The sequence below is a fragment of the Nicotiana tabacum genome, chromosome 2 (assembly GCF_000715075.1).
Source record: "Nicotiana tabacum cultivar K326 chromosome 2, ASM71507v2, whole genome shotgun sequence".
In the NCBI taxonomy this organism is placed as follows: Eukaryota; Viridiplantae; Streptophyta; class Magnoliopsida; order Solanales; family Solanaceae; genus Nicotiana; species Nicotiana tabacum.
In genome coordinates, this window is record NC_134081.1 from 82,668,638 (window position 1) to 82,690,090 (window position 21,453).

The 21,453-nt window shown below is 35.5% G+C and overlaps 1 protein-coding gene across 1 annotated transcript; it reads right to left on the bottom strand.

Moving 5' to 3' along the window:
- Nucleotides 1-10,255: 10,255 nt before the first annotated feature.
- Nucleotides 10,256-14,759, bottom strand: LOC107777986 (uncharacterized). The gene is made up of 7 exons (XM_016598162.2): nt 14,065-14,759; nt 13,237-13,825; nt 12,793-12,900; nt 12,599-12,664; nt 12,376-12,441; nt 11,243-11,296; nt 10,256-11,145 (listed from the first exon to the last, which is right to left on the bottom strand). Exons 1-7 carry the CDS (start codon nt 14,445-14,447, stop codon nt 10,993-10,995), a joined length of 1,419 nt encoding a protein of 472 aa, XP_016453648.1. The 5' UTR covers nt 14,448-14,759; the 3' UTR covers nt 10,256-10,992.
- Between the last annotated feature and the right edge of the window lie 6,694 nt (nt 14,760-21,453).

Below are 21,453 nucleotides of genomic sequence, written 5' to 3' on the forward strand. Positions count from 1 at the left end.
ATACTTTGTTGTGCCTTGAGAGTAGTGAGTGTGTCACGACCCAAAATCCTAACCTGTCGTGATGGAGCCTATCTCAGTACTAGGCAAGCCGACAACATCAATAACCCACGATTTCCTTTAAATTTAAAAACGTAACGTTTAATACAATACCAAAGATCTAGCAATTTCCGATACAACACTCCCAAAACCTGGTGTCACTAAGTACATGAGCATCTAATATGAGTACAAGTTTGGAAAATACGGTCTATAATAGTCTGAGACCAAATACAGTAAACAAGGAGATAGAGAAGGAGAGACAAGGTCTGCGGAACACATCAGCTACCTCAAAATCTCCTGAAAATCAACTGCACGAAATGATCAACACCCACTATGTTCAGGAATATCTGGATCTGTACACAAAGTGCAGGGTGTAGTATGAGTACAACCAACTCAGCAAGTAACAATAATAACTAAGGAACTGAAGATAATGATGAGCTACACAGTCATAGTTCACTTTCAGTAGTTCCAGCAAAGAATATACATGCTTTCAAATCCGGCAGTTTAAGTCAAATTAATTTTATACAGTTCAATTTCAAGTAATCCGGATATAAACTCTTTCAGATATTTCACAACAATGACAGATAGCAACCAAGTGCAACAATAAATGCAAAGCAAGTACAGCCTCTCAGGCAACAGTCACTCAGCTCATCACAACAGCTCAACCACTCGGCTCTCAGCCCTCAGCACTCACACGCAATGGGTACCCGCGCTCACTGGGGGTGTGTACAGACTTCAGAGGGGCTCCTACAACCCAAGCGCCATAATCTGCACGGACAACTCATGTGCTGCACTGACAACTCATGTGCTATAATATCCTATACGGACAACTCATATTCCATAATATCCTTACCTCACCGACAGGCCCTCGTCCTTACTCAGTCCTCAACCTCTCAAGTCTCTCGGGCTCTCAGGAATCACAAAGATCAGCCCAAACAAAGATAACATAGTATATCAACAAATATCCAGAAAGACTAAGGTATAATACGCAAGAAAAATCATGACTGAGTACAAGACAACAATTAGCAAATAATTCAACAAGTACACGACCTTTACGGGTCTCAACAGTACTATAACATAGCCTAAGCATGATTTCTAACATGATTTATAGTCAAATTTCTTCAACACATAGAGATCATATAGCTAACAATAAATTATTTAACTTTACAGTTTTTCGGGACGGACCAAGTCACAATCCCCTCGGTGGACGCCCGTCACCTAGCATGTGCTCTACCTCCAAAATAATCGCATGATACCAAAATCCAGAGTTTCATACCCTCAGGACTAGATTTATAATTGTTACTTACCTCAACCCGTGTAATTCTTTATTCCGCTATGCCCTTTCCACGAGAATTGGTCTCCAAAAGCCTCGTATCTATCCACAATTAATTCGATTCAGTCAATACCAATTATTGTAATTAATTCCATAAGGAGATACTAATTTTTCCAATAAAATCTGAAATTAATTCAAAATCACCCGCGAGGACCACGTATCGGAACCCGACAAAAGTTATAAAATATGAACGCTTCTCTAACCACGAATTCAACCATATAAATTTCACCAAAATCTGATACCAACTCAACCCTCAAATCTTCAATTAAAGCATATGAAGATTTATACCATTTTCAACCCAATCCTTACCCATTTGAACTTAACAATCTTTCCACAACCTTATTGGTATGTATACATAATACTCTTACACTCAAGAATCATACTATAAATCACCCATTTTTACTCCAAACCCGAAATTGAAGGATTGAGGAAAGAAATTCTTACTTCTTTGAAGCTCTAGCAAGATCTTTGTGAAATCTTCAAATCTTGAACAAGAATTGATGGATAAATGACTAAGTCTTCACTTTCTCTCTCTAAAATGATCCCACCTCTCTCTAAAATATCAGATTTTGGCTAAAGAATGAGCTTCAAGGGCTATAAATCGAAGTTGGGTCGGGTCAAAAATTAGAAAGAATGGAAGCTCCGATGCAGTTATGCGGTCGCATAACAGGTATGCGGTCTGCATATGCGATCGCATAATAGGTATGCGGTACGCATATCCGCCGCATAATTTGTCCTCTAAAGCTGGGCGTTACTAACCCGGTCTGTGATCATTATGCGGCCCGCATACTTGTTCTGCGGTCACATAATGCACCGCAAAACAGGTCTACGGTCGCATAGTGCATCGCAGATTTTCCTCAAATCTTGCCCTTCTTCTGATCCACTTTGCGACCATTATGCGGTCCGCAGAGTGATTTTGCGACCGCATAGTGGTCGCAGAAATGACCTTTTTCTGACAAAATTTTCCTTTACACATCGGTGCATTGTTCAACCTAAAAAGTTTCTATAATCTTTGTACTAATTGATCTACCTCGGCACCACCAAACCTTAATTTCCTTAGCAAAATTTCTCCGGGGTCGTTACACATAAGTTAACATCTGGTCAACCCTTTTAACTTAAATTCTAAACCTTGGAACTCAGCACTCTAAATCATTTCAAATCCTCATCGAACCCAAACCAATTACCCCGGCAAGCCAAATAACAACTGTAATTCACAATTTGAGCAGTAAATGGGGGAACGGGATTGCAATAGTCAAAACGACCGGCCGGGTCGTTACAGAGTGCCTTAGTAGTGATGCCTAGGCTTTAGTTTTTGACTCTTGGATAAGTGCCTGAAATTATTTGATTTTGGTGTTGCTTAACTACTTTTACTAGAGAGTCGGGATAGATTTGGTCCTAAGTGAGTTATGTGCCAGTGTGTTTGTGAGGTATTTGTTGATATTTTGTGCATGTCAATTGATGTCTAGAACTTTCTCTTGGTGTTTGCAAAGCGAAATGGCAGTTTTGTTCTGTCTAGGAAGTGATATAGGTATTTCTTTATTGAGTCGAATATAGGTTTTTACCCACCTAATTGTGATGTATTAGCCCCTTTGAGCCTGTAATCCTATTTATTTGGCAACCACACTACAAGCGTGACCTATTTGTTGAATTAGCCATTTATTTGAACCTTTTACCTCTCATGAGCACTTAAAATATTTATGATATGTATAAAAGCTAAGTGGGGTTATGGTTGGGTTTTTGAGTGGAACTATTGAAAAAGGAGAAAGGTGCATTGTTTGAAAATTTGTGAGGGTCACTTGTAAGAAATTGAAAAAAAGTGAGTTTACTTGGAAAAAAAAATCAGAAATTAGGAGAGAAGAAAAAAAGAGTTGTGTATGTATTAGAAAAGAGAATAATTTTGATACCTTGCTAGTGGTAGTTCTCATTTTGTTGTGCTTAAGGATATTGGGAGCTTGATATTATAATGTGTGAAGGTGGGGTTTGGTTCGACACAAGTGTAGGATTTAATGTGTTAATGTATATGTATTAAAGTGCTTAGGAGGTGTGGTCACTATATCCAAATGTATCCTACATGTCCCGCAATCTACATTACAACTAATTAAAGTCCTACTTGATCCTTGACTGAATGAGCTCAAATTAGTAGAGTACTACACTACGGGCAAGCCTATGGTACGTTTTCTGTGGCGCATGAGTTTTATTTCTGAGAGTGAGTTAATTCTTTCTATCTTGAGTTCCTATTTGTTCTTGAATTTTATTGTGTATGGAACTACTCTCTATCTTTGGTGTGAGGGCACATGATTTGCAAAGGAAAGGTAATGTCTTTGGCCTCTGTGTTATTGTAAGTGAGAAGGTTTTTAGAAAATACGTGGTATTTTTTAGTCGAGTCTTAATGCTAGGATGTTATGATATGGTTCTTAGCCTATTTTAAAATATTCTTGGCATGATGGGTTAGGGAAGTTGTTTGATAAAAAGGTCATTTGTATGTGAAGTGTAGTTTGATTGCTCGGGGACGAGCAATGGTTTAAGTGTGGAGTGTTGATGGTAGGCTAGGAGCTCGTGTTTTAGCTACATTTTGCACTTTAATTACTATACTTTGATTGTATTTGAGCCTAACTATTAGTACTTTATGCTTATTATGTGTGTTATGTTGTCTAGGATGTGATTTCGAGTAAAAAAGGCAAGTTTGGAGCTAAAATAGATAATTTAGAGCTTTGAAGACTGAGTAGAAGCCCAAAAAATTAAACCGAGATCACGTTCGGGGATCAAGGACCAAGTCTGGATGTTAAAAAGTGAGAAAAAAAGATTACTCTGAAAAATATGCACTATCGCGCCATGCGCCATGCGCCGTAGGGTGCTAGTGCAAAATTCCTACAGAGTGAAAAAAATAGGCCTCTGAACTTTTCCACTAATGCAGCGCATGGTGCACCGCCCGACGCGTCGGGGTAGTGTATTTCTCGCCCAACTTTTCCCACCGGCTTGGAAAGGATACTTTTATCCGGGCCCATTCCTACATGGTATAAATACATCAAAAATATGAATTTTGGAGGACTTTTGACCTACGGAAGACTGGAAGAGCATTGGAGATTCTAAGGCATAAGGATTCATCATTCTTTCTTCAACCCAACACCCGAGTTTGGATTGAATTCATGTTTTCTTATTATTTAACTCTATTTGTGATGACTTTCTTCATGATTATGGAGTAGTTTACTTTAGAGTTTGACGGATATGATATTTTGATGGATATTTGTGGATTTTAACTCTAGTTATTTTGCGCGAATTCGTTTATGGAGCTTTAAATTATTTGCAACTTTATTCACCAATTTATTTAATCGAAAGAGGAATATTGTGGTAATTATCTTGGCATTATTTTATTTGTTTTAATTTAGTGATTCTCTTAAGTAATCGAAAGAGCTTGTTGAATTGTTCATTAAATCAAGTTAAGAGAATATTCGAGAAATATTTTTCTGAAGACTAATCCATTAATGCATGCTTGCATATTTTTACAGTGCTTATATTAGTTCACCTCGTAGAGTTAAGATTTAATCGAGAGAGGAGTCTTGGCTACACATTTGAACTAATTATCGAGTAAATTCATGAGAATTATTAGAACATTAGAGTGAATTGAACTAGAGTTGGATCCCAATTAGCTATCTTGCACCTATCCTGTCACGACCCTTATTTCTCTTATTGATTAATTTGGTGTTGCTCAACTTTTGTCTTTCTATGTCAATTGTTACCTGTTTAGTTTACATAGTTAATTTTAGTTATAAGTCATCCCAACCAAAGTGTTAATCATCCTGAATAGCGTTAAGCTAGAAATTACTTGAACACTGTTTAAATCCAATCCATGTGGAGACAATAATTAAACTATACTATCTTTGAATAGAGAGCATCAATTTCGTGTTGTATTTTGTGCTCGTCGGTAGAAAAAGTGTACACACAATAAGAAGGCTTGGACTATCATGAAATACCAGTTGCCAAAATGGTAACTGTGAGAACAGTGATAGCAATTGCAGCATCAAAAGCTTGGGAACTGTGGCAAATGGATGTAAACAATACTTTTTTACAAGGGGATTTATTTGAAGAAGTATACATAGATCTGCCACAAGATTTTCATATACAAGGAGAGTATAAGGAGTGTAAACTCCTCAAGTCACTATATGGCTTGAAAAAGGCTTCACGACAATGGAACATCAAACTCACTGATGCCTTGATAGAAGCAGGCTACAGTAAGAGGTCCTATGACCATTCTCTATTCACAAAATGGGCTGGAGATGATATATTCATTGTCCTAGTGTATATAGATGATATTCTCATCACAGGAAGCAATAAGAAATTAATTGAGGAAGCTAAAGATACACTTCATAATAGGTTCAAAGTGAAAGATTTAGGACAATTGAGGTATTTCCTGGGAATTGAGATTTTAAGATCAAAATTTGGGATCTTACTCAATCAAAGGAAGTGTGCTTTAGAACTACTAGCTGACATTGATCTAAGTGGATCTAAGCCTACTAATATACCTTTAGAGATGAACCTCAAACTCACAACTGTTGAGTATGACACTCATATGGGAAAGTCTGATGATGAACAATTGACAGATGTTGTTAGTTATCAGAAGCTAGTGGGAAAATTGTTGTATTTAACTATTACCAGGCAAGATATTAGTTTTGCGGTGCAAGTACTGAGTACAACCAAAATTATCACATTGGAGTGCAGCTTTGAGGTTGGTAAGGTATATAAACGGGTCACTTGGACAGGGAATACTTTTGAAAGAGATTCAGATATAGGACAATTGGTAGCCTTTTGTGACTCGGGCTAGGGTGCTTGTCCAAATACAAGGAGATCAGTAGCAGGTTATGCAATCAAGCTAAGAGAGTCCTTGATATCTTGGAAATCCAAGAAGCAGCAGACTATAAGCAGAAGCTCAGCTGAAGCTGAGTATAAAAGCATGGCAGCAACAGTAGCTTAAGTAGTTTGGCTAGAAGGCTTGCTAAAAGAGTTGAGTGTGGAAGTATCAATGCCAATTAAATTGTTCAGTGATAGTAAAGCAGCTATGCAAGTTGCTTCCAACCCAATATACCACAAGAGAACAAAGCATATCAAAATTGACTTCCATTTCATTAGGAAAAAAAATCAAGAATGTGCTGATAACCAGAGTACCTGGGAAGCAAACAACAACTGGCTGATCAACAACTAGCTGTTCTGTTCACTAAAGGATTAGGTGCAGTACAACATCATTATTTGTTATCCAAGCTAGGATTGTTGGATGTATATCACCCTCCAGTTTGATCAGAAATATTCAATTGTGATGAGTACAAAATATACACTACTAGAAATTCGGTGGGAATGCTCTTGCACTACTAGAAATTCGGCAAAACCCGGCCAAGGTCGACCGACCAACTTTGGTCGGTCAAAAAACCAACCAAAGTTGGCCGGGTTTCAAAATATTTTATTTTTTAATTTTATTTTACGAAACCGGCCAACTTTGGTCGGTTTTCTTTGGCGCAAAAATGCGAAAAACTATTTTTGAGTCCCGCGAAATTTATTTTTTAAGAAACCGACCAACTTTGGTCGGTTTTTCAATTAAATTAAATTAAAATTAATATTTAAAAAAACGACCGCAATCGATCGGTTAATTCTGCCGGTCATTTTAAAAATCCGACCGAATTCGGTCGGTAATTTTATTTTTTAATAAAACCGACCGACATTGATCGGTTATTTTCATGCGAAAATAAGATTAAAGAGTATAAATGAAATAAAAGACAGTCTTAAAACAAAATGCACCAATGGTCTAGTGGTAGAATAGTATCCTGCCACAGTACAGACCCCGGTTCGATTCCCAGAAGGTGCATTTTTTAATTACATAATTAAAATACCGACCAACTTTGGTCGGTCAATTAAATTAAAAATAAATTGCCGAAAATTAAATTAAATTAAAAATAATTTCCGACCAACTTTGGTCGATATGCCCTTCCAACCTTCAAAATACCGACCACACGTTAATGGTCGCGTTTTGAACGGTTATTGGTCATTACCGACCTACTTTGATCGGTTTTGTTTGGACGGTTTTTGCCTAGCTAATGTGCACGTGTGAGATAGTGTATATATGCACTGGTTAGTTAATTAGTTAGAATAGCTAAAGAATTCTCTTTCACATCATTTATTCTTCTCTCCTCTCGTTATCTTCTAGAATGCGCGAGTAACTGCAATAGAGAATTCCTCATTCTAACACCATATGGTGCTGGAACTTTTGCTGGGGATGGCTCTAGACAGCCATCTGAGCTTGAATTGCAGCAGGCTTTTCCCAAGGAAGTTTTGGGGGTGCAGCCTAATTTCTTCTACAAACATAATATTGCATCATATATTTTTCATTCCGTAAATCTCAACAAAGACAGTCATTGTGTTATCTCTCTGATTGCAAATTTTATTTTTGCTTTACCGGGTATATAATCTATATGCATCTGATTCGGTGTAAAGATGTGTTGTCAAAATCAAGAAAATCGCAGTATAAAATAGTTTGCAAATGCTAAATCTTGGATATTGTTTATCCTAATTGTTAACTCATTTTGATATCTCCTTCACTCATCACAGAAGCTAAGGTATTGTCAAGGACATTGTGGATGTGAAGCATATTTCACTTTTGGTAACTTTGATATGGTTTTGAGTTCTCTTATTGAAGTACGGATCTGCTTATTGGGAACAAATGCAGCTCTTATTTAGAACTATCAACCAGTTGAAAGTAATATGTGACTTCTTGCTGTTAGAACAAGTTACATAGCTCCGAGACTCTAATTTAAAGTGGCAGGATATTGCATTATGTTCTATAACCAAAAAGAAATGAAAATGGTTACCCACTAACTGGGCATTGGCTAAAAAAAATGTTGCAAAATTAGCTTCTCTTTTTCAAAATTTCATTAGTATAATCTAATAATGTTGATGACATACAGCTGCTCTTTATATTATGGATAACAACATCAAGATACTAGGATCTTCAAATCTCAATTTTGCAAAGGATATATAGCTCTAAACTTAGATGACTTTTCAAGGAATAATCTGCATAAGGGTAATGAGCGTGAGACTGTGCCTTCAGCTTTCCATCTTCACCTTAAGTGGCATGAGACTGCCGTATGATTGCCAAATAAACCGTGGCTGATGCAAAAATAAATCCTTGTTTTTTTTATCATCCATCCATCTCCAAACTCAAATGTCCGCTTGTTTGGCAAGATGAATAATGATAAATATTGTTGATAAGTTGCACGTTGGTAATTTAATATTTTATGCTCAAAGCACAAGTTAGTGGGCACCTTAGTAGCTTAATTAGGTGCTTCTGCCTCATTAAACTATTGATTTCTTGCTAATGTGTTTCCTTACACGATAGAAACACCGAACAATCGCTAGTAATACCCACACGATTCCGAGTTTTTAAAACTATTCTTTCTGGAGAAATATTTAAAATATTACGACTTTCTATGGATGCACTCTAATAATGCAGTGGAGCACTCCTTTTAATAGTTAACATAACAAAAATTTAACCTCAAGCTGCTCGTTGAAGTCAATTGAACAACTCTACTTTAACTTGATGCTCCTTTTGGTTGGAAACTACATTTTCTGTTTTTTCTTCAAAGTACAAGAAGTTGAACGTATAGGTACTTTTATTAAAGAAATTCCTATGAGCTTAGTATTTCCTGTATCAATTACATAATATGACAAGTTTTAACACCGACTTCATTTGCCTAATTTTTCCTATATATTTATTTAATTATATGCATTCTTTAATTTATTTTTATGGTAAATGGATGGAATTCATGCCATGAACTTGGAGAGAAACAAGAGAACAAGCATCTACATGACCCTTTACAATATCATTCATCTAAGATTAAAAACACCAACTTTGTGTACTGAAAAGTAATGAAACTCTTTAAATTTTGTCTTTAATATATTTATCAGCAAAAAAAAAAAAAAGGAAACTAATAAAAAGTGAAACAGAAAGGGAGGAACTCGTGGTTATACTTCTTGGATACTAATACATAAGAATATCGAATTGGCACTTCACAAAGCACAATGATGGTGATGATTGCATTTATGCTATCTTTTTGTATTCATTAAGCTTCTAAGTAAAGCTAATAATGTTTGCCCACACAATTTTCCATAAATATAGATATTCTAAAGTACATCATGCCAATACTAAAAGTAGCCTATCACTAAGCTTGTGAATACGCTAGTGTTCGAGTAAAATTATGGTACATCATCAAGTCTAATTAAGTTTTAAGATAATCACCAAGTGAAATCTATTTAACAAAAACAAATTCACATCAAATAAAGCTATTTTCCTATTTCTTCTTTGTTAACAAATACTTGAATTTAAAGAGTCTTGAATTTTGATGGACCAAAAGGGAAGCCGGCGCGCTTCACCCAAAAAATAATGGAAAATTTAGGTGACTTTTCATTCTGCTAGGTTATTGTTGGGTTTTACAAAAGTTTTCTAATAGACATTTTAAATTTATTGGATTTCCTAATTTTTTTTAATATTTTCATTCTTCACTATATATCTAACAAAAGACTCAGCAAACTACGGGAACATGATGGCTGGTTTTAGAAAATGAATGAAGATGCAATATAAACTAGTGCAAAAGTTAAAGGAGAAGGGAATGAAGAATTGAGTTCTGGCTTCTCTTTGCCTTCTAATGGAAGCAGTTCAATGTAACCATTAGACGAAAAAGCAGAAAAAAGAAAAACATATCAATTTCTCCTTCACCAACATCCTTCCATTACTCATTCAAAGAATATGTAAATTAGAAAGAAAAAAGAAGTCCGAAAATCCCTAAAAGTTTCACTAACTTATTCCAGACATATACATATAAAAAACAAATGGAAAGTTAGATTTCCAATCAAATGAATTATTCCTTCATTTCTTTTGTTTTAAAGTAATGGTAGTGCCAGCTATATGCACAAATAACAGATATAAACAGCTAGCGCTAAAAGCTCCTTTTATCCCTCATTTCAACTAAATTCAGCTACAAACAAAATTCCTTTTTGTAAACTAACTAGCACAATGAGAAAAAAAACCTTTTTGAATTTATCATCCCATTCCTAACGAGTAATCAACTAGATTTGATCATAATTATTCTTCAATAATTACAACCCCCCTAGTCGCATACAGTGGTCCCAAATATTGGCCAAAGCTGCATCATTTTGCATGAGCTGGTCCATTTTTTAAAGGGTCACTTCCTTTTCCTTCTCTTTTTGCTTTCTTTATTTTTTGTTTTCCATCATCATCATCATCATATGCCTGGACCTGGAATGCTAGTACTGTCAAATATATCGCCCCATTGCTGCTGCTTTTTTTCTTCTTTTTGGCCCTCCTTTTCATTCTCATCCCCCACTTGTCTAGGGTTTTGATAAGATCCTAGGGATGACCAGTGGAACATATATACAATCTGTGCTTGAGTTTACGTCATATACACCGTCAGTCAATAGTTTTTTTTTTACAAACAGATTACCTGCTATAATAAGTAAAGATGACCTGATGTAAAATTTTCTTAGACTACCGGTGTATATAACTTAAAATCAACTCTTTGTGTGATTAATTTATCTGTTGTTGCCTTCTTGTCCGGGCCTCTTCATTATCTGAATGTTCCTCCAAATGTTGGTGTCCAAAAATCTACTGTTGTTTCATGAGTTACGGGAAAGGTGCTAGAAACTGGGACCAAACATAATCCTCGACCTCTAAGATCTTGCTTTGCTACTTCTGGATTAACATTGGATTTATCACTAGTCTGCAGGCAGAATTTGGATAAACTACTTTTATTTGCAATCCACGATTAATAGTTTCGGTTTAAAGTAGCACTATTGAAGAATAACATGTAGTTTTACCTGCTGATGCTGCTGCATGGAAGCTCCACTTTTCATGTATGGGGTGCTTAAGACCTGTTATGTGACATGGTTAAAAGAAATGCTTAATATCAATGTGGTATAGTTTGTTATATTGGAAATGTAACTACATATTATTAAAGCTTGTCCATTCTTTTCCTATTCGAGATTAAATTACTTGTCCATATTATATATACTTCCTCATCAATCTTAATTTATATGACACACGTTTCTTTTTAATCCGTCCCAAAAGATGATATTTTTTTTAGACTGTCCCAAAAAGACTAACCATTTTCATAGTATTTAATAACAACTTAATTTTAAACTTCTCATGTTACCCTTTTTGAGATGATTAGCTAATTTGTATAACGTGTTTTAAACTATAAGTTTCAAAAGTTTTTCTTTAATTTGATCTTTTTTAAACTATGTGCTAAGTCAATCACAAAGATTAGGACGGAAGGAGTAATATTTATGTATATATATATATATTGTTCTTGGGGACTTGAAAATCAAAAACACTCCTTAATTATATTTTATTTTCGTTATTTTTAATAATTACTATTAGAAGTTAATTTGCAAAGGATACATATGTACTGAAAAAGTTCAAATCTTTTATGCAAAATTACACGAAACAACCGGACAATTACTCTTTTGAGATATTGATAATATCAGGTTGTAAACCTATTACTATTTGAGAGCTAAAAAAAGTTTTTTCTTACCATATTTTTTTTGCAAATATTTTTAAAATATTTTAAATTATTAGTTATTCTGACTTATAGCACTTTTTATGTAGTTTCTAAATATGAAATTTTATTTCAAAAAAATTGAAAATTCTATGTTTGAAGTCACGCTGAAAATTAGTCAGTTTGACTTCGTACCTCAAAAAAATCACAATAGATAGAGTATATTCTTCTTTCTTTCCATGTCAAATTCTAACCGGGTATTGACTATAATTAAGATGCAGCATTTTCTTTTAGCCTCATCTTAATTGAATTCATTAATTTTATTGGTTTCGAGGTTCTTATCAAACTTGTTAAGACTCTGATCAAATTAACTTGCACTGAATTAAAGGAAAAGAATAGCTATCTAGAACAAAAGCAAATTGAACAAATAAAGGCTAACTCTGAAAAACTTACATTGACTTGCTCATGGAGGAATTTTATGTATTCAATCGCTTCGGAGAGCACAGAAGCTGTATCAGTCTGGGGAAAAACAAAATCAAGATTTAATGAATGAGAGTATCTTTTTGGTGAATTCAGAAAGTTACTTGTCTCTCTCAATATACAGGACATATGGTATTCTACTAAGTATTCTTTATGTAAAGTGAAAGAAATTTCAGGCGCAGCTTTAATTTGTTACCTTTCCAAAAGGTGAGACTAATTGTTGAAGGGTAGTGATTCTGTCTCCCATCTTTTCTTTCCTCACCTGAAAAAAAAAGAACAAAGAAACATATTCTCATATAACGCTATATGTGATAGAACAAATTTAACAAATAAATCCAAAGGCTCTATGTTGTCGTTAAAAAACTCATGAGAATTCATGCACATATATACCTTAAAAGCTGGCATTTGAGATGGCGTTTCATTCCGTGGTCTCTTATTTGACGTTTCACTGCTACTTTTCTTTGCTATTGTTCTTATATTCCTAACTTCAGCTGTATGCTGTAGCACGATGAATGAATCAATATTAGTACTACATGTTTGTATGAATTTACCAAAAGGAAAAATCAAAATCTAGTTACTACTCCCTCCTTCATTTTTATAGCACTCTTCATTTTTTTTTAATCTGCTCCCAAAAGAATGATAACAATACTATACTTAAGAACATTTTTACTTTACATTTTTTATTTACTTCGAATGACATGCTCTTACAGCGTTTAAGATGACTAGTGATAAGGAGATTTTAACTGGTATATGTCAAAAGTATTTCTTTATTTCTTAAATTTTGTTGTTGTCACATAAAATGAAACGGAGGCATACTGCTATGGATTCCATTACCTTAGGTTTCATATCAACTGTTGGGTTGGGCAGCTGCTGATGTATAGATGGGAGGAAACCTGAGCGAACATCTTCCATGGCAGCTGACGTGGCATTCCAGAAAGGAGTGCCCGAGAAATGCGACTGGCCGTGAGGCGGCGGCAGCGGCCACTGCTGTTTCGGAAATTTAGACCAAGAAGAAGAAGATGATGAAGTAGGCATTACATCAGCTGCTGCAGGATTGACGTCACAATTCGATGGGTTATAGGGAGGATAATATAGCGATCTAGCACTTGTAAAGTTGGATTCTTGCTGACTATCAGATATTAAGAGTCCTTGTAACATATTTGAAGGACTTCCATATGGTGCGTTATCAAGATTCGAGCTCATATTTGGAGCATTAAATACTGGTTGATGGTCTAAAGAAATACCCCGGTCCATTTGTTTATTATTATAGTCATTCACTGAAGAACCATCAGAATTCCCAGGATATATTTTCTGCGTCCAATGATGATCTTGCTGACTCGATCCTTCTTGCTGATAATTTGGATCCGAGCTCAAGCCTTCTTCAAGTATGGAACGAAAACCACTCCCAGCTTTGTCACCTCGGCTGCAAAAAGTGAAGAAAACAGAATAAAAAAAAGTTAACCCAAGTGGAATCTTCATATGAAATTAGTGGAACATCAAGTTTATCTTGGTCGGACAAGCTATAGAGTCAGATGGAGTGTATATTTATGAATTAAACTACTCCTATACGTAAAAAATCACTAAAGTTTTTAATATATATTCAATAGAATTTTAATAAAAAACTTTAGATTGAATCTGTCAAGTTTAAATCAGGAAACTTACAAGAAAGGTTGGTTCCAATCAAGTCCTTGGGATGATAGACCTAAGCCCACGATTTGCAAATTTGGACCACCAGATAAAACGCCTCCTCCGACGGAAGATTCAGAGGCGTGAAGTTTCTGGGAATCAGCCGGAAAAACCATAGAGCTATTATCAGACCCCGACACAGACATGGGATTCAAGGAGGATTTAGCTTTAATATCCTCAAATTCTGTCTGCCAACAACCAAAGTTGTTTGCCATGCTATTTAGTGCGGTGGATACTGAAGGCATAGTAGTAGATGATAATATTCCACTTTCAAACTTATTATTCCTAGACGATGATGTTGATGATGATGATGACGACTCCCACCAGTTTCCTCTACCTAGTTGAAATTCTTCTGCCATGGCTCCTTTCAAGATCACAAAAGTTGAAAAAAATTGAAAGATTTTCAACTTGAGCTAATAAATTACAAGCACCTTATAAAGTTTTTCCTTTTTTCTCTGGTACGTAATGACCAAGCTAGAATAATAATAGAGCTAGATTCTTATATTCTAGAATTCGCTTTGCTTTACTCGATGGCTTTAATTTGTTGTTTGGCTCTTGTTTTTTTTCATAAAAGAAAAACTGAAAATTGAAGTGACTTCGTTTCGCTGCGTAAAACTATTTATAGTACCCCTAACTCAAAGTGGGAAACTATTTTGAGTTTCTGAGATTCAGAAATGACCACAATTCGGTTGACTTTTCGTGACTGATTAGACAAATGAAAGGGTACTCACGCACCTTTTAGGAAGTCGAATTTTAATTTCCTGCTTAGCCAAATAGAATTAAGTATTTAGTTTGCTTTTACCTTTGCTGAATTAAAATAAGAAATAAAACTTATTTTCCTATTTTAGTAGTATTATCTTTTATAGTCAGCAGCACTCGTGCCTTTTCTCCTCTGCTTTCACTTTTGACTTTAAATTATTTTCAATTTGGGGGTTATGTATTTGCTTCAAAAGCTAACAATGCCAAACAAGCTTTCGCATGGACTGTCGAGTCAATATACCATTGATAGTAGCAGACAAAAGTTTACACGTCATACCCACAATATTCTTTGGCCGATGTTCATAATTAACAAAAATCATTAACCGCATTTAAAGTAAAACTCTATTATTCTCTGATTTATAAGCCACACCACTATTTTCCTTAAACAAATACGAGAGCATAAACCTAAACCAAGCAAGCATGCGGACTATATTATTTCAGCAAAACGAAGGGGATAAATTAGATGTCTTATGTTTGAGTCATGGGAATAAAGTTATCTTTGGTAAGGAATGTTTTGTTGTAATATGTATTCGAAAGTATAATTTCTGCAAAATAAAATGAAACCAGAAACTAAAGACACAAATAGAATGAAATGAATAACGTTCCGAGCCCAACAGAAAACTGTGTTTCGTTAAGGAATTTAATCCCCTCACTATTGCCCAAGGTTGTTGGATTAATTCCTCCCATAATAGAACGGAACAACTATTCTGTAATACCGACATTGAAAATTACATAACTTCGTCGAACTCAACAAACGACAGTAAACCACACTGATGCTTACGTTTTTTTCTTTTGGAAGACATGCAAAAATGCAGGAGAGAGAGGGGAGAGTATGCAAATTTTTGGTGGTCAGAAAGTGAGACCAAACCTTTGAATTTATAGCCAAGTAGTCTGGGTTGAATAGGTGCGAAAGTACCTGCTCACATGAGGTACTGTTTCGGCAGAAATACTTTTCTGTTTGATCGCAGATTCAAAAAATGACCGTTAGTCGTTAGAAAATTATCCGCGAAACAAAATCCGGGCGAAAATATCAGGAAAGAAAAATGAATAACGGAAAACGGAAAATAAATTTGGATCAATCATATCAATTGACCAAATCCAAATCCGAAGCTGAGCCAAGCGAGCAACGACGACGACGCGGGGCACCAGTTCTTCTTAACTCTTTAAGAGCTAGAAGATGTGCTTCTCTATATAAGCACAAAGATTTTCTTTCCTTCTTCTAATGAGGGACAAAGTGCATTAGTAAAGAAAATTATTTCAAACTTTTCGTTTCCCTCCTAATCTTTTCCCTCAATTTCTCATTCACACCTCTTTATCTAATTAGATAAAAAAACCAACAATCTCCCACATGAATGGGGAATGACTATCTAAAAATATGCATGCATGAAAAATTGTGTGATTTACAAGCAAGGATTAATTGCATCTGGATAAGTAGGTTTCCCTTTAAACTTTTCATAGTGAACTTATGTCGGATATACTCGGTCAATCGGTAGATTTGATATCTTTGAACCGTCGAACTTTGGTGTATACCTAGACAGCCATAAGTCACACAATCAATCCTTTAACCGCCTTTGGTTCTTATTGTTGTGTTCGTTTCAGTCATGAACACCGCTTGGTTCATAAGTGCGTAGAGAACTGGCCTTATAGAATTCTCCTTGAAGCGGCTTACACTTCACACTTATATAGGTGATTCCTAAATGTGTTATCCCATAGATACACTATTTGATATACTATGTATCAAACTTAGAAACCATTAAAAAGTCTTAATGCTTTATCCTTGGTACTGAACATTGTCTCATCACGAGAATAGACCAAAATTTTATTTGAACCGTCACTAATGACTTTGTTTGATCTCCTTGAACCTAGATCTTTAGATCTCCAGTCTTCTAGGTAGAGTTACCGCTACAGTGACTTGTCCTCGGTCATAGTCCCATTCCCTTCGATGATTTATCAACCGCCTCTCTATTTAGGCCTTTTGTAAGTGGATCCGATACATTATCTTTTGACTTTACTTAATCAATTGTGATAATTCCACTAGAGAGTAGTTGTCTAACGGTATTATGTCTTCGTCATATGTGACGAGATTTCCTCGTTATACATAACGCTTCCAGCCCTTCCTATTGCCGCTTGACTATCACAATGTATGCATATAGGAGCCACTGGTTTGGGCCAAAATGGAATATCTTCCAAGAAATTCCAGAACCATTCAGCTTTTTCTCCAGCCTTATCTAAAGCTATAAACTCAGACTCCACTGTAGAGCGAGCAATGCATGTTTGTTTGGATAATTTCCAAGAAACTGCTCCTCCACCAATTGTAAAAATATATCCACTTGTGGACTTTGTTTCTGATGACCCAGTGATCCAATTTACATCACTATATCCTTCAATTACCGCAGGATACTTACTGTAATGCAAAGCATAATCTTGGGTATGCCTTAAATACCCCAAAACTCGTTTCATTGCCATCCAATGAGTTTGGTCGGGATTACTTGTGTAACGACTCAGTTTACTTACTGCACAAGCTATATCAGGATGTGTACAATTCATGGTGTACATTAAACTTCCCAACACACGAGCATAATCCAGTTGAGATCTACTTTGACCTACATTCTTTGTAAGAGCCACATTTACATCAATCGCGGTCTTTGCGACTTTGAAATCTAGATACTTAAATTTTTCAAGTATCATTTTAACGTAATGAGATTGAGACAATGCTAGTCCTTGAGGAGTCCTATGAATTTTAATTCCTAGAATTAAATCAGCAACTCCTAAGTCTTTCATATCAAACTTGCTAGCAAGCATACGCTTAGTAGCATTTATATCTGCAATGTCTTTTCTCATTATTAACATGTCATCAACATATAAACATACAATGACTATATGATTTGGAGTGTTTTTAATGTAAACACATTTATCACACTCATTAATCTTAAATTCATTTGCCAACATTATTTGGTCAAAATTTGCATGCCATTGTTTGGGTGCTTGTTTCGATCCGTAAAGTGACTTAACAAGTCGGCACACCTTCTTTTCTTTTTCGGGAACCATGAGCCCTTCAGGTTGTTCTATATAAATTTCTTCTTCCAAGTCTCCATTTAAGAAGGTTGTCTTCACATCCATCTGATGGATTTCAAGGCCATACACGGCGGCTAACGCTATTAACACCCTAATAAATGTAATCCTCGTTACTAGTGAGTATGTATCAAAATAATCAAGACCTTCTCGTTGTCTAAACCCTTTGACAACTAATCTTTTCTTATATTTGTCAATAGTACCATCAGCTTTTATTTTCCTTTTGAAAATCCACTTAGAACCCAAAGGTTTATTTCCTGGAGGAAGATCAACCAATTCCCAAGTATGATTACTTAATATGGATTCTATCTCACTATTAACTGCTTCTTTCCAATGTTGTGCTTCCGAGGAAAACATTGCTTCTTTAAACGTTTGAGGCTCATTTTCTAACAAAAATGTCAGAAAGTCTGGTCCAAAGAAAGTAGTTGTCCTTTGATATTTACTACGTCTTGGATTTTCCTCATTAAACGTACTTTCCTTTTCTTCTTCTCGAGGTCGCTTAGATTTTTCAATAGATTACTTACATTCATATTTATACGGATAAATATTCTCAAGGAATTCAACATTATCGGATTCGATTATCGTATTAATATGAATGTCGGGATTTTCTGATTTATGAACCAGAAAGTGATATGCCTTACTATTTCTTGTATATCCTATGAAAACGCAATCAACCGTTTTAGGTCCAATCTTTACCCTTTTGGGTTTAGGAATTTGCACTTTAGCCAAACACCTCCACACTTTAAAATATTTTAAGTTGGATTTCCTACCTTTCCATTTTTCATATGGAATGGATTGCGTTTTGTTTTGGGGAACTCGGTTGAGTATTTGATTAGCTGTAAGAATAGCTTCCCCCCACAAGTTCTGGGGTAAACCCGAACTTATCAACAAAGCATTCATCATCTCCTTTAACGTTCTATTCTTTCTTTCCGCAATTTCATTAGATTGCGATGAGTAAGGGGCAGTTATTTGGTAAATAATGCCATATTCCAAGCATATTTCTTCAAAAGGAGATACATATTCACCACCGTATCACTTCTTATCATTTTGGTCTTTTTGTTTAGTTGCGTTTCAACTTCATTTTTGTATTGCTTGAATGCCTCAATTGCTTCATCTTTACTATTAAGCAAGTAAATATAGCAATATCTAGTACTGTCGTCAATAAAAGTTATAAAATACTTTTTCCCACAGCGAGATGGTATTGACTTCATGTCACAAATATTTGTGTGAATTAAGTCTAAAGGATTTGAATTTCTTTCAGCCGACTAATAAGGATGTTTAACATACTAAGATTCCACACATATTTGACATTTCAAATTATCGCATTCGAATTTAGGCAATACTTCCAAGTTAATCATTTTTCGTATAGTTTTGAAGTGGACGTGACCTAAACGTGCATGCCATAAATTATTTGACTCAAGTAAGTAAAAAGAAGCTTGAACTTTATTGATATCAATAGCTATTACATTCAACTTAAAAAGGCCCTCAGTTAGGTAACCTTTTCCTACATACACATCATTCTTACTTATTACAACTTTTTCAGAAACAAAGACACACTTAAATCCATTCTTGATAAGAAGTTCAGCAGAGACCAAATTCTTGCGAATTTCAGGAATATGAAGAACATTCTTTAGAGTCACAACTTTTCCCGAAGTCATCTTCAAAGTTATTTTCCCAACTCCTTCAATTTTTGCTGTTGCGGAGTTTCCCACAAAGATAGTCTCGTCGGGCCCTGTGGGAACATAAGACGCAAATAACTCTTTGTTAGCACAAACATAGCGAGTGGATCCAGAATCAATCCACCACTCCTTGGGATTTCCTACCAAGCTGCATTCAGATAGCATGGCACAAAAGTCCTCCATCTCATCATTCTTTTCAACCATGTTTGCTTGACTCTTCTTCTTGTCCTTCTTCGGTGCACGACAGTCCACAACCTTATGTCCAACCTTTCTACAGTTGTGGCAATTACCTTTGAACTTCTTCTTACTCGGGTAAGTTTTTGGATCAGACGACTTCTTTTTCTTTCTATTGCTTGTAGACGCTTCTTCAACAATATTTACTCCCATTATTATTGAGTTACCATGGGACTTCTTCTCAGCAGCCTTATTGTCCTCTTCAATCCGTAGACGAACAATAAGGTCTTCAAGTGTCATCTCCTTGCGCTTATGTTTCAAGTAATTCATAAAGTCCTACCACAGCGGAGGCAATTTTTCAATAAATGTCACAACTTAAAACGCTTCATTTATGACCATACCTTCAATCATAAATTTGTAATTAGTAAAATAATCAATATCTTGAATGAGAATATTGACTCTGTTTATACCTTCAACAAAGAGGTCATGAACAATAACATGTAATTCTTGGACTTGCGTTATGACAGATTTGCCGTCAACAATTTTGAAATCCATAAATTTGGCGGCTACAAACTTCTTAAGTCCAGCATCTTCAGTCTTGTACTTCTTTTCAAGAGCATTCCACAATTCTCTTGATGTTTTCATGACGCTATAAAAATTGTACAAGTCGTCTTCCAAGCAACTTAAAATATAGTTTTTGCATAAGAAGTCAGAATGCTTCCATGCCTCCGTGACCACGAATCGCTCATTTTCAGGGGTTTCTTCTCCCAGAACTGGAACGTCCTCGCTGATAAAGCGCTGTAAACTAAGTGTGGTCAGATAGAAGAACATTTTCTGCTGCCAACGCTTAAAGTCCATACTGGAAAAAATTTCGGATTTTTCTGCCGGTGCCACTGCCGGTGCATGAGTTGTGCGACTTGAAGACGCAGTAGCCATTGCAGCAGAAGCATTGTGTTGTTCCGTACTTGTTATTATTTTTCTGTAAAAGAAATTGACACAACCAGATTAGCAAGTCGATGAAGTTTTTATATCTTCAAACCAAATACAAATAACCGAGTAGAAAATCACAAGATTTTAATCTCGGATTGAGATTAAAGTTAGAATCTCCAAAACATGAGTAGAAAATCGCTAGGATTTTAGTCTCCCACAACAGAAAATAAGATGAACACAAAATATTAAAAAAAATAAATTCCTTAGGATTGTTGTAATTTGTATTCGAAAGTATAATTTCTGCAAAATAAAATAAAACCAGAAACCAAAGACAGAAATAGAATGAAATGAATAACGTTCCGAGTCCAACAGAAAACTGTATTTTCTTAAGGAATTTAATCCGCTCACTATTGCCCAAGGTTGTTGGATTAATTCTTTTCAGGTTAGAACGGAACAACTATTCTGTAATACCGGCATTGAAAATTACAGAACTTTGTCGAACTCAACAAACGGCAGTAAACCACACTGATGCTTACATTTGTTTTCTTTTGGAAAATAAATGCAAAAATGCAGAAGAGAGAGGGGAGAGTATGCAAATTTTCGGTAGTCAGAATTTTGGTCCAAAAAATTATCAATTACATCAATTGGTTGAAGCCGAGCCGAGTGATGACGACAACGACGCAAGGCACCGGTTCTTCTTAACTCTTTAAGAGCTAAAAGATGTGATTCTCTATATAAGTACAAAGATTTT

Coding starts and splice junctions, on each gene's coding strand:
- LOC107777986 (XM_016598162.2), bottom strand. CDS start 14,447: ATGGCAGAAGAATTTCAACTAGGTAGAGGAAACTGGTGGGAGTCGTCA. Junction 12,901..13,236: donor CAGTTGATATGAAACCTAAG/GTAATGGAATCC, acceptor ATCGTGCTACAG/CATACAGCTGAAGTTAGGAA. Junction 11,297..12,375: donor TCCTCCATGAGCAAGTCAAT/GTAAGTTTTTCA, acceptor GTCACATAACAG/GTCTTAAGCACCCCATACAT.